We start from the raw sequence: 13,452 nt of genomic DNA on the forward strand, positions 1-13,452 counted from the left end.
AAGACTCTGTGATTATTTAACCTCTTGCAGCCGCTCACATCCTTTTCAACAATCAAACATCCTCGGCTATTGTGATAAAGTTTATTTCCGAGTTTTGAGATAGATGATGAGATGGAGATATTACTTGTCGCAAATGAAAAGCAATAATAGTAAGTAATAAGTGAACAATCAAAGCCCCTGATAAAAGAAGAAAGTGATCCAAAAAGAGGTGTTACGTGCAGGGATGTCCTCTTTAAGACTAAGATTTGTTTGTTAGTTTTTCACAGGTTGTCCTGCTGAATACAAAAACACAGAGTAGTACAGTTAAAATAGAATATCTAGTCTAGCACCATTATCGCTTTTGTCACTAAACTGGTAAGGATCCATATTTATTAAACGTCTGAATATTAAATTACAGAAGAAAGAGCCAGTGAAAACATTCCTCACTCCAGCTGAACATTTATTAAGTTTCGACATTAAAGAAATGCATTCGGCAAAAAAGGAAAAACGACGAAACTGCCCGCGATCAAATCATGAATTCATTTCATTTAGCTTTAATTCACAAGTTAAATAAAATATTCATGCCAGATCTTTTAATTATTTAAACCTGACCTTATTTAATAAAATCTTTCCAATCTTCCACAGTTTGGTCCCGAGCCACTCAAGGACGGTGAAATGTCAGAAAATTCAATGTTTCCATGACATCGAGAGCAAAAGAAAAAGATTTTCTGATTACTGCTCTCAAGGTTATGCCGACTTTTCTATTGAGTCCAGCACAGTGGAGAAAATTTGATCAGGATGATGTGTGGTATTGATCCAGTCCGTAGTAGAGTTGGCCTCTGCAGACGGGGTCTCTGGCAGGGGCACAAGGAAGTGCACGCTTGCACCGACGGCAAGAAGTGCAACAGCTGCAAATATAGTGAGGCCTCGCCTGAGGATCAGCTGGGTGGTGGAGAGACGGCCGCCCTTCAGCTGATGGACCACATGTCCAACCTGTGTCTCGGTGTTCTCACTGCTCACAGACACGTAGCCGTCCACTGACTTGAAGGAAAAAGACCCATTATTTTATTAATCAGAGCAGACAGTGGAATCAAATAAAATAGTAAGGTTCATCAAGAGCAACAGGCCACTTACGTTTCCATTGTTTACTGTAAGGCCACTACTGCTGTTAGCCACAGCGTCCGTCGTGGCATATCCGCCTAACAGCGCCAAGTGACTCTTTTTCTGAGCTCGTTTCACAGCCTGCAAGCAAACACACAGAAAAAAACTTCCAATCCTTCTCTATTCACAATTACGTGCCACATTTGTTTCACCAAAAACTGAGACAGGCTACATCAATATATGAACAGCTGAGGCCCCCCGCACGAGCCTGATTGCTAGATTAGCCAGCAGCGCACCTCCTCTGTCATTCTCTTCCAGTTCAGCTTGAAGATGACAATGATGTAGAAGGTGGACTGCAAGACGACGCAAATGAGCAGCCCGAGCCAAAAGCCTGCAGAGGGAGAGACAGATTAGTCTATTAAAGCCACAGCCAGCTCCACGTGTGACAACCTGCTCTTCCTTTGCCACGAGTCATTTGTCTCCAATGGCTATGAAAAAAAAATAAAAAATGGCTTCAACTTCAAATAGTTACCTAAAACTCTCAGCTTTGCAACAAACATTAAAGTGACGCTCAGCGAAAGCCCTATGCAGTAGTATCCAATGAGATTAGCCACAGCTGGTATCTTCTGTTTGCCAGTACCCAAGAAGATGCCTGTGCACACACACTGAAAGGCAGAAAACAAATTTAATATTGACACGTTTCCCTTGCTTCTGGCGTCGCACTGCAAATATATTTACATTAAAGACTTGCAGACTCACCACGAGACCGTCGAAGAACTGCAGGAAACAGTAGGCATCCATCAGGTGCGAGACCAGACCTATGATTTTCCTAAAACGATAATTAAGATCATGTCTTTGCAGGCGGCGGTTCTGCACTTGCAGCTACAGCGCGAAGTTTAATCAGACGCGAGAGCATCACTCACTCATCAGAGGTGAACATGAAGCCAATCACTGTTTTAGTTGAGCCGAGCACGATGCCTTCGACAACTGCAAAGGCACCTGGAAAAGAGGAGCCGTGAAATCTGTCAAACAGGAAATGTGTTTGTTTTTGGTTTTTTTTTCATTAAGAAAGGATACAACAAGAGAGCATGTTTATAACTGACCTGCAAGACCAAGTGACATCTTGCAGGTGAGAACTGCCCTGGCGGTGTCTCCCGCCCCAAGAGCATTACCCACCCGGGCGCATGCTGCAGCTTGAATACCGAGAGGGAACTATGGATTCATAGTTGTGGAAAAAGTAAAACGAACACATTTTTTTTTTTTAACCACCTGCGTTTGAGAAATTTTATGCGGTAACTTGCAGTTAATGATATGTACCATGTAGGTTATGAAAGCCACCATTATCACAACATGTTGTGCTGCCAGCTCATCCTCACTCAGCATCCCTGATCATCAGAGACATAATTCAAATGCAGTCAACGTAACAATTGGCGTAAATATAGTAGTTCTATACCCATGCATTAAAGGGGATCTACAGTTTTTTACAACCTGGACCTAATTTATGGCAAAAAATACGATTGTTTACTCACCCATATAACTTTTGTGTAATTTGTAGTCCTTCGGGAGATATTTAGATCTGCGTATATCCATATAGTGGGAGTGACTGGGGCACCGAAACGCAGCCTCTAAATAACACATTATCAGCCGCGAAACTCGTTCATTTCACCAATATTTTGTTATCGTACGCTAGTGCTATTCCCCGTTGAGTTCGGAGTTACCTGTCATCATCATCCGGGGTCTGTAGATTGACCTACAGACCCCGGATGATGTCATCTGACCTGGATGATGTCATCTCTGAGCACTGCGCACCCGCGACGGTCGGCTTGTTTACCTGTAATTTGCTACTGCTTTTTGCAACATGGCTGAATATTTTTCCAATTCTGAGGTTGTGGACGAACCATAGCAGTAGTGAATTACAGGTAAACAGGTAAATGGCGCTCAGAGATGACATCATCATCTAGGTCAGAAGTCATTATCCGGGGTCCGTAGGTCAATCTGCAGACCCCGGATGATGATAACAGGTAACTCCGGACTCAACAGGGAATAGCACTAGCGTACGATAAAAAAATATTGGTGAAATGTCGTGGCAGATAATGCGTTATTTAGCGCCTGCGTTTCGGTGCCCCGGTCACTCCCACTGTATGGATATAGGCAGATCTAAATATCTCCCAAACGACTACAAATTACACAAAAGTTATATGGGTGAGTAAACGATTGTATTTTATGCCAGAAATAAGGTCCAGGTTGTAAAAAAGAGTAGCTCCCCTTTAAGGCAGGCGTGTCAAACATACAGCCCGTGGACCAAAACCAGCCCACCAGAGGGTCCAATCTGGCCCACGGGCTGTATGTGCAAGACATTAACTGCAATCTGCAAAGACTGAGACCCAGAACGGGCTAGAATAAACAATCATATAATTCAGATTACCTGCAAAGAATCCCCCAAATTCATAAACCCACCACTCAAAGCAAATCATGAATGTACTAGGAATGGCCAGCTTCATGTAGGAGCCCCACTCCTGAAATGATTCTGCAGACCAGCCTGCAGGGGGAGAAGCACGCTTATTTATGTAGTCCGGACAACATGGAGGATGAAATCATGTTTGCAAGCACCGGGGGAGACCATGAATAGTAATCCCTCACCTCCCCATGTTGTTGCGTGCAGCTTCTTCCAGTAAATGTAAGCGAACAGGAGAGTGCAGATGTAAACCTGCGACAGAGTGTTGGCTGCTGCAGATCCGCTGTGAAACATTCGAGGCGATACCGGCGTGTGCAGTCATCTGATTTCAGAGTTTATCTAGTGTTATAATGAGATGCGGGAGTACACCTACCTAACACCCAGATCCAGCCAGTAAAGGAAGATGTAGTTAGTCACCACGTTCGCTATGTTTGCCATAGCAGCAGTGTACAATTGAGGCAGTATTATTCCCTGAGAACACAAACACAAGCTGATACCGGGCCTTAATGCAATAATTAAGACAACAAATTTTGATTAACAGACAAAAGGACATCAGCGTACCTGGTTCTGCAGATAGGAAACCTGAAGTTGATGTAGAAACATTGCCTAAGAGACAGTTGACATTAAGCGTTGAGTCAAAGTCGTTCATACGCGTCAATAAAATTGATTGCATTTGTACATAAAGGTGAGAGAAAAGACACGACTCACTGGCACTGCAGGAAGGAAGGCTGTGATATACAACTGGGCGATTCTGAAATCAAGAAGCCACGGTCACATCCAAGTAAATGTAAGGACATGACTGTTTGAGGTAATATACACTGTTCGGTGCCACCAGTTCAGGCTCATTTACTCTTTATTGGCAAGAAATGTCAATGCATCTGTGGGGACCAGCAGCGCAGAGACGGCAGTTACGGAGGCGCTGAGAGTTTTGTGCAAGTTTTCAGTTACCTGGCCACCTCTGGGTCCTGCCCCAGACACAACAGGATGGCCTCAGCATTAATGAGCAGACCCCAGCAGGGCAAACAGAACAGTAGCAGGATGATGATGCCCCGCTGAAGGATCACTCCCACCCGCAACAGGTTCTTACCACCAAACGTCTGCAAACAGTGTGCAGACGGTGTTAATCATTTGGTGAGAGGGTGTGATGAATAGTTGAGAGTTTGACTACAAGTCCTGACCTGAGACACCAAAGTATCACACGCCAGTCCCAGACCACATCCCGTCGCTGCAGTGGTGACATTAATGGTCTAAAATGAATAAGAAACTTCCTTGAATGAATCAGATGTACACTCTGTACACCGTGATGTAACCAACATGTCCGTGACTCAAGAGAGGAAATGTGTTATATATTGATTAAGTCATCAGGCTTGTGAAAGAACTGCAAAAACAATGTTGGCGGACCTATAGCTGAAACATTTATTTTCCTTCTGCCAGCTCTCAACTCATTTCCTCCATGCTAGCCTCCGCAGGCATACAGTATACAGACCACCACTTACAGCAGAAGCTAATCCATACCCCGCCATCACGTCATTTCCCAGACGTCCACAGAACATTGTGACCACAAATGGAAGCAGGTAATTGAGGATTCGAGAGAGCAGCTGGAAAGACAAACGTTGTGGAAGTGAAACAGTCATCATCTCAGGTAATGCAGTGTGTAACAGTAAATACGATTGAAACTAATTCGCATGACTGTCTCTGCAAATGAGTTACTGCACTGTCATCGTTTCGGTGTGCTGCAGATACTGATCAGCCACAGTTTGAGACCTGCCCAAGCACTGCTTCATGGTGACTGATCACCGTCTCTAAGATTCAGACGTAAAGTCCATTTTTCCTGACATTCTAAAACAAAAACCCTCATCTATCTTCCATTGTATAAATTAAGATGTTACACAAGGTGACCTTGATTCACACAGCCTTTGAGACCAAAGAGAGGTATTTAAACAACGGCAATACTTACCAGAGGCCCTGTCATCCTCAGGATGTGGTAGAGTTCTTCTCTGTGGGCCAGGGGAACATTGTTGCGCACCCACCTGCAGAAGAAAAGCTTGTCGCTGGACCCCTCCATGTCTGCAAGACCAGATGCCAGTGCACGCTCTCCACACTTGAAGCGGCGGGACGGGATGTGCCGTCTCTCTAGTGAAAGAATTCCAACACGATTGTGTAAAGTATTTCTTAAAAAGTTACTAATTAATTTGATCGAGGTTAGTCTTGCATATTGCATTTCAGCGTTGACACTGCAGGCAAAAACTGAGACAAAGAAAATCTCAATTATGCAAAACAAGCTGCAGAGTCCATCTTATGAATCACAATTTAATGCAACATGTTCTGGATACTAGAGGACCACATAAAAGCCATTTTTAATTTTTAATTCAATTATAATAACGCATACATCTCCTTGCATTCACTGAGCATGTGATTAAATGGCCAATGGCTGCTGCTGCTGCTGCTAGGAGCATACTAAATAACCATACCCTGCCTTTGTGCTACCTCTGTGCTGTCAGATATGATATGTGAACAGACAGAAGATATGAAGTCATGGTTATTCATGAAAAAACTTTTGCATTTTAATGGCTACATGAGTCTCCTTTAAAGGGGTGGAACTGCTCCAGTAAGTTTCCATCTGTGCAAGCAGAAATGTTCATTAAAGTGGGAATATAAAACATTAACATTTGGTTCAGTGTCCTGCTGCAGAGCATTCAGGTGAAAGCCCATTCAACTACTAGAAATAGCTGTCATCTAGTCATCACTGCAAGTTTTCTGAATGTTTTGTGGACAGAAAGCATACCTCCAACAGCTGGAGCATAAATCTCAGGTTGTCCACAATAGTGCTGCCTCGAAAATGCAAAAAGCTGAATTTACCATTGAGCGATCATGTTTTTAGTCCGCTCTCATCGAGGTGATGATTCTGAGGTCGTGGTGCATCCGTGATTTCCACTGGAGGGAGCAGGAGATTAATATACGAACATAAAAGTTGTTTCCGTAAACTCATATGAGTCATTCTGATTGCTTCTCTCGGTGACTAAGCGATGAAGCCTTGCACTAAAGAAATGCCATATCCACATATCATATCCACTTGGAGTATGATGCTATTCCCCGTTTTATTCATCTCTGCAAAAGCAAAATTGGTGATATGGGACAATAAACGTCACAGTTTTTTTCCAAATCAATTTGTTGTGAAACGTTTTCATAAAATTTTATTTGGATTCTTCGTCGGGGCATTCTCTCCTACAAAGAGACGCAAATCAGTTGAATTGGAAATTGAAAATAAGCCATAATGTGGAGCTTCTTAATGGTTTACAGGGAAGAAGCCCATCAAGAACTGAAAAATAATGCTCTTAAATGCAGCCCTGTGCATAATGAGGCAGTATTATGTGGAAAAATATAACACGATTAAAATGTAATTGCACACAGAGGGAGCTCATGCACTCTTCTTCTCATTCTTATTAATGGATGTATTGAGGAATAAAATAAAAGGCTGTTAACAAAGTCGCATTACTTTATGCAAAACAGGGACCAGAAAGAAGCCAGGTCGAAAAAAAGGGATCATTGGCAAGTTTTATTAATCAGGTGTGCTGCGAATGAAAAAAGATTGTTCTAATCCCATTTATTGATTCCACCAGATCAGAAAAGGTGAGTGAATTCTGACAAAAGGCGAGGACGAGGCAAAGCATGGCATTTTTTAGCTCATTCTACATGTCCTATAAGAGCTTTTCACTTTCAGTTTGAGAGACAACGAGGTTCCTTTAGTGTGACAACCCAAAGCCCTCCAGGCTTTATGTTGGCTAAATCAATCAGACTGCTGGAATGAGTGCCACATATGCCATGTGCTGCAGCCAGTGATTTGTATCTGTCACTTATTATTTTCCCTAATGCTGCTCTTCCCTTTGTGCTGCACTGAGGCCATCGAATGGCTCCTCATATCTCTGCTTCCCCATCGTCTTCTCTATACCTTCTTTTCGTTCTCTCTCCATTCATCCTATTTGCTGAATCAGGCAGGGCTGTTTTATCCTGACATGACATACTGAGTACTGTAATACGGGGACAACTACAACACCACATTAAGAATAAATTAAAACCAATTTTTAGATGATTATAATGAAGAGTTAACGGTTAGTCTTGATTTTCTTCTACAAACGAGTTGTTTAGTTGATACTAATTAGGTGATACAGAAATAATGTGTTTTAAAATGGGTAGGAAGCATATTTTTATGCTTCTTTGATAAATGGGACAAATATATTAGCATCCTTGGGGTAATGGCATCTGCATAATGGTAATCAAGACTAATGGCACCTCCTGAAACATTTGTACAGTGCCTGAGTACAACTACTTCCCCCGCTGGCTAGACTTTTATTAGACACTTTCTTCTTACCAAATGTCTTAATTTCATCATGTCACTGTAGCAAGGTTTGTTGGAAGTGAGAGTCCATATTCTCATTAAAGGTACATTTCCCTAATTTTGGTACAGCTAGCTCTCACACCTGATTCGTAGGCCTACCGCATCCGAGTTGATCTGAAGTTCCAAATGGACCCGGGAACAGATCATGATGCTTTGGTACCATACTCAAGAGTTAACATTAATTAAATGTGTACTGTACAGAGTAGCAAGTGTGGAGGAGAGTCTACAGCCAGGATGTTGTGAGCTACAGCTAATGATAACATGCAGGTGCTTTAGCAAGTATAATCTTTCACCTTATTTACCATCATAGTTTAGCCTGTTAGCATATTGACTTTTGCTGACTGGCACCAAAAAGAAACTGAAGTTGATAGGATTGTGGATAATACTTTTTACGCACGACCACAAATGTGACTGTTGCCACATCTTTTCATTTTTTTTTTTTTTCCAATTTCTTTACATGTGAAAGAAGATTCATATACACAGTATAGGAGTCGATCTACGTCCGAAGTCGACTATTATGTGGTGAAAGTCGAGTCTACGTCGACTAACTTCCGTCTCTCGCACGGTGCATTCACTGGCATCAAGGACAAAAGACACACTCTACAACCGCAGCAACAATATGTCAATGTATAGAACACAACAGAACTGAACATAAACACATGAGCTTATCAATACTGTGCGCTGCAGATATATTTAGCCCATATAAATCGGCACCGTCAATAGTGTTTAATAGTACTTCACAGCATGTTGTAAGAGGATAATGTAGCCGGGATAAAGGGCAGCTAAAGGGCTAACAGTTACAGGCCTGGCAATGAAATTCACCATCTTTGTTGATGTGCAGCCTCCTTCACTCTGTTATCGCAGGTGAAGTTGTTAATTGACTGCAGCTGAGAGGATCCGGATTCCTCTGCTAGCCATAGAGGATGTCTTTTCAGATGAGTGTGCATGCATTAGTACATTTGTTGTACTTCAGGACAGACTTACATCTTCTGCATGTCACAGTAGAATGGGCTTCATCTTTAGTGAAGTATTTCCACACACTTGATGAAACGCTGCCGGTTCAATGCAATGATCCACTGGGCTCCTCACCTGTCTTCTAGGAGGCGTCCATGTTGTTATTGTCACGTGATCCGTGATGACGTCATGGCGCAGCGGTGAAGTCGACTAATCAACCAGTCGACTAGTCTGGACAACCACCACTGCTGCTTTAGAGATTGATTTACTTTTTAATTACAGGACCATTAACGCACAAACTTTAGAAAGTAACAAACATGTGTGACTTAGACTGAGCCATAGGTGGCCAAACGAAGTCATGCTAGCATGTTATCATGGGTGTACTGTACATGAACTGCACTGAACTGTTACTACTACTAACTGGGCATTTTATTGGAAGCATGCATCATTAGTGAATCTGACATTAATAGCTTTTTAGTAGTTTCCTAGACATGGAACCAAGTAATTACAGTTTTAAATCAAATGTATCAATGTATATTCATTCATCACTAAGAGCTGAGCATGTAATTGAACACTTTATCATTTTATAAATATCTGGGTTTCACTGAGTTCCCTATAGATTGTGGCTGTACTCAGTGCCACTTTGCTGTCATGCCCAGTGTATAGAAATACATCTGTGACAGTGGCACAGAGGAGCGAGAAGAGGTCCTTCACCAGCTACCCTGTTGCATTAGGTCAGAAAGGGTGATAAAGTCATCTAAACCATCTGCAGAGTGGACAAAGTAATTTAGTGCTGCAAAGTTAGATATCTATTGGCCACAGAAATGTGGATGCACATTTTCCCCATCTTATCAGGCAGTATGCAAACTCCCTGTCACAAGGTAAATTTATACTGTGAAAAACACAAGGTGCTTTCAAAACACAACCAACTCATTTCAAAGTTAAAAATTAATCTTCCAAGTTTGCTTTTCTTATCTTAGGTAAACATTATTGGCAACAGTTTCGAATTTTAATCCTGCCGCTTCTCAAAAAGCTGCTTTACAGCATCGCTGCCTGCCGATGGTTTACATTTGGATAAAAGGATCTAACATCCAAAAACAATTTATTCCACTGACGATATCTGAATCATCAGTCATACCTCAGATCAGGGGCAGGTTATGCATTTGGTTGTCCTTTAATTATTCACTTTCAGTTTGTCTTTCACAAAGCCGCATATAAAGGACATCTCGTGTTAATGAGCGACCAGCCTGACAAGATTTTAGTGGACAGCTCAAATATATGAAGCCTGTATGTGATTTGAAATGAAAAGAAGAGAAAAATAAAACCGTGAAACCACCCTGAACATACAGAACAATGTTTTCTTGGATCTTGGATCAATGGAAACAACAGGTGATGCTACCTGTCAAGCCTGTTTCCATTAAGTTACATGGAGCCCCCAAACATAAAGAGAAGACGAGGCCCCTAACTATCTTTTCCAGAGCAGTCAAACCATTATATTCAGTTAAATATTGATGGCTTCGGTTAATGATGCCCATGAAAGATGTGCGCTCTGCTGTGAAGAGACACGGCCTGTCACATCTGATGCCCCTTCGAGCGGTGATACGTGGCCCCGGCATCTGACCCTCTCTCTCTCTTCCTCGGGGCATTTTAGATAATTGCTTTCTCAAATGTAATCTGCAGGTTGCTCCTTCCACTGAAAGTATTCTACGGCAGCTGGTTCCCCAAATTCTTTATCATTCCTTGTCAGTCAGAAGCTGTGTTGCAGACGAACAAAACTGAGTTTTGAATGCGTGACAACGCTCCAAAGCCAGCGCTGTGTCTTCCATTACAATGCTGAGATCTATTTTTAATCTCGCTGTTATTCATCCTGCCGGTCATTTACTAGACTTCCAGTAAACATCTAAACAAATTTTCCTGAGGTCACCATGGCCGCAGACAATGGAGGTCAAGGGACAAACTACAATGAGACTGCACAACCAGTTTCATGACTAATGTAAGGCGACAGCTGCTACTTAGAGAGATCGTGTACAGAATTTTAAATGAGACAGATTTTACGCTATTAAAATGTAATGGGAACCCCAGCTTGACCTAAACATGTAAACATGTGTTCACACACCAGGTTGTCAGAGTCTCTTGTGCTTTAGTTGAGAATATGTGCATATATTTACACTATCTAAGATGATATAAGATAAGATAAACCTTTATTTAACCCACAGAGGGGACTCTAAAGAAATCAGACTGCCTGTCTGCAAGAAATCTCTCTCTACATCTCCGTCACTCTGTCTCTCTCTGGGCTGCTCTCCTCTGTTGATCTATTCAGATTTTAACACTTTCCTTACTGCTTGTCCTGGCATCCAGAAATCCACCTGCCAATTCACAGGACAAATCAAACCCCGCTCTGCTGTTTTTGGAATAACAACAAGGCTGATTCAGTTGTTCTGTTGCAGAGCGGAGCCGGGGGTCAGTAGTGAGTGTTAAGTTGCTGCTAGGTAACTGACTTGTTTTGTAAGACGGAGCGTAAACCGCTTGAACTCGGGCACGTATGCCGAGGATGACAGTCCCTGTCGTATAGAATCAGTTTGAGGCACGTTCTGTTTTGATGAGAAGACTCGGGGGCGGGTTTAAATATCACGCCTTCAGAGCTGGCACTGTACACACTGAGGACGCCTCACACTTGTTCACCGCAGCCCTGGCATACATTATTCACAAATCATGTATGTCAAGATTCCACCCATGTTTAACAAGAACCCGACTACCTTCGACTAGAAACAGCTTAAAATTTGTTGTAAAATCAGGTGTAATACTAGAATGACAGTGACTTTACTAATTGATTAATTTGTTTAATTAAGAAAGTCAACACAAAAAGCTAATTTGCTGCAATCACTGCAGGTTAGACATTTCAGTTCGGCTCACAGTGGTAAAAAAATAAAATAAAAAAATCTACACCGATCAGGCATAACATTATGACCACCTTCCTAATATTGTGTAGGTCTCCCTTGTGCCTCCAAAACAGTTGTGACTCATCAGAGAATGGACATGGTCCTTCTGATGGTGTCCTGTGTTGTCTGGCAACAGGATGTTGTTAGTGGGGGCTTTTGGGTCCTATGGGTTGAGGGGAGGGACCTCTGTGGATAATCCCACAGATACTTGATCAGTTTGGGATCTAGTGAGTTTGGAGGCCAGGTCAACACCTTGTGCTGTTTTTCATGTTTTTTTAGTTGTTCCTAAACCATTTTTTTGTGTGTGTCTGTGTGTCAGGCTGCATCCTGCTGGGGATGGCTGCTGTCATCAAGGAGCGTCATTGCTATGGGGTGGGGGTGTCTGGTCTGGTCTATGTGGGTGCTACATGTCTAAGTAACATCCACATAAAGGCAATGCCCACAAGTTTCCCAGCAGAAAATTGCATTGTCACAAGATGGTCAATGTTATTTATTTCTCCTGTCAGTGGTTGTGGCTGAGCAGTGTATATGTGTACGTACTGTTATTGTATGTGCTCTGTGTGATATGTAGTTTAATGTTTTGCAGGCTGGGTATCAGCCTTTTCAGGCCACACATTGTAAGCTTGCCTTACTCATCACCACATATAGCAGGTATTGGATTAATATCCCAGCTGGCTCTATATCACTGAGGCCCTCTGAGAGGTATAATCCCACCACAAGGGTAATTTAGTTTTGTTTCTGAGGTCTGTTCCAAGAAGATACCGTTTAGCGAAGGCTGGGGGAAGGGTTTGCCTTCGTATCACCAGAACAAATAAAGAGGTTTAAAATCCGTGTTAAGGCCCACATACTAGAATGAAGAGCAGGTGCTTAGTGTAAGCAGTGATTCATTTTTTTCTCCACATATGGTTACCGGAGCCCTCAGCTGATTAGTGAAGTAGCGAGTGTACACTCTTACTAAAGAGTCTCAATGGAGAATTAGTTGGATTCAAGATATTGATCAGCCGAAGTGACGTATGGGGAAAACAAACAATTAGAGGAGATAAGAGAGGAGGTGCATTTTAACGGAGATTTCCTTCAGCCCAAACGGGAATAACAACTGGGAGAACGAGAACATTAGGACCGTGATCCTGACACGGTGGCTGAGTTCTAATCACTTAAATCACGGTTTCCTCCGTGGTCGACTTTATCTTTCTTTTATGTGAATCATGAAGCCTGGGATAAGAAACCTGCGGCCCTCGTTGCTGCTAGGGAGAGATTTCTTGCCTGTTTTCCCAGACCATATGTCACTAATGATGTATAAATGTGGCTTGGAGAATCACAGCGCCAGCTCATTATACCTAATGCCTGGGGTAAAAAAAAAAGAAAACTGGCTAGGTAATTGTCTTCATCACCTTCACAATTTATGCGGTTGATAATTCTCATGAAATAACTTGTGTTTTTGGGATGTGTGCGTCGGGCCGTTAAATTGAGCGCATGCAGTATTTCTGGAAAAACGGGGACAGTTTAAACAGCTGCAGCCTCGGTGGACGAATGATAAAAGTGCCTGTGATGTGTTTTACATGACAAGCTGCCTCAGTTCAGCTATTCAGAAACGGTAGCGTGTATTTAATCGGACAGTTGGAGGCTGG

The 13,452-nt window shown here is 42.4% G+C and overlaps 1 protein-coding gene across 1 annotated transcript; it reads right to left on the bottom strand.

Moving 5' to 3' along the window:
* Positions 1–584: 584 nt before the first annotated feature.
* Positions 585–9,289, bottom strand: LOC311498064 (multidrug and toxin extrusion protein 1-like). Its single transcript, XM_084558503.1, has 18 exons — positions 8,916–9,289; positions 5,493–5,668; positions 5,032–5,133; positions 4,714–4,782; positions 4,484–4,632; positions 4,244–4,286; positions 4,097–4,141; positions 3,909–4,006; positions 3,721–3,818; positions 3,506–3,619; positions 2,398–2,465; positions 2,184–2,292; positions 2,004–2,079; positions 1,840–1,909; positions 1,613–1,745; positions 1,377–1,471; positions 1,114–1,221; positions 585–1,020 (listed from the first exon to the last, which is right to left on the bottom strand). The coding sequence occupies exons 2-18, from the start codon at positions 5,598–5,600 to the stop codon at positions 727–729; spliced, it is 1,779 nt and encodes a 592-aa protein (XP_084414629.1). The 5' UTR covers positions 5,601–5,668; positions 8,916–9,289; the 3' UTR covers positions 585–726.
* Positions 9,290–13,452: the final 4,163 nt, after the last annotated feature.

This window comes from Chelon labrosus (assembly GCF_963514085.1).
Source record: "Chelon labrosus genome assembly, chromosome: 13".
Classification (NCBI taxonomy): Eukaryota; Metazoa; Chordata; class Actinopteri; order Mugiliformes; family Mugilidae; genus Chelon; species Chelon labrosus.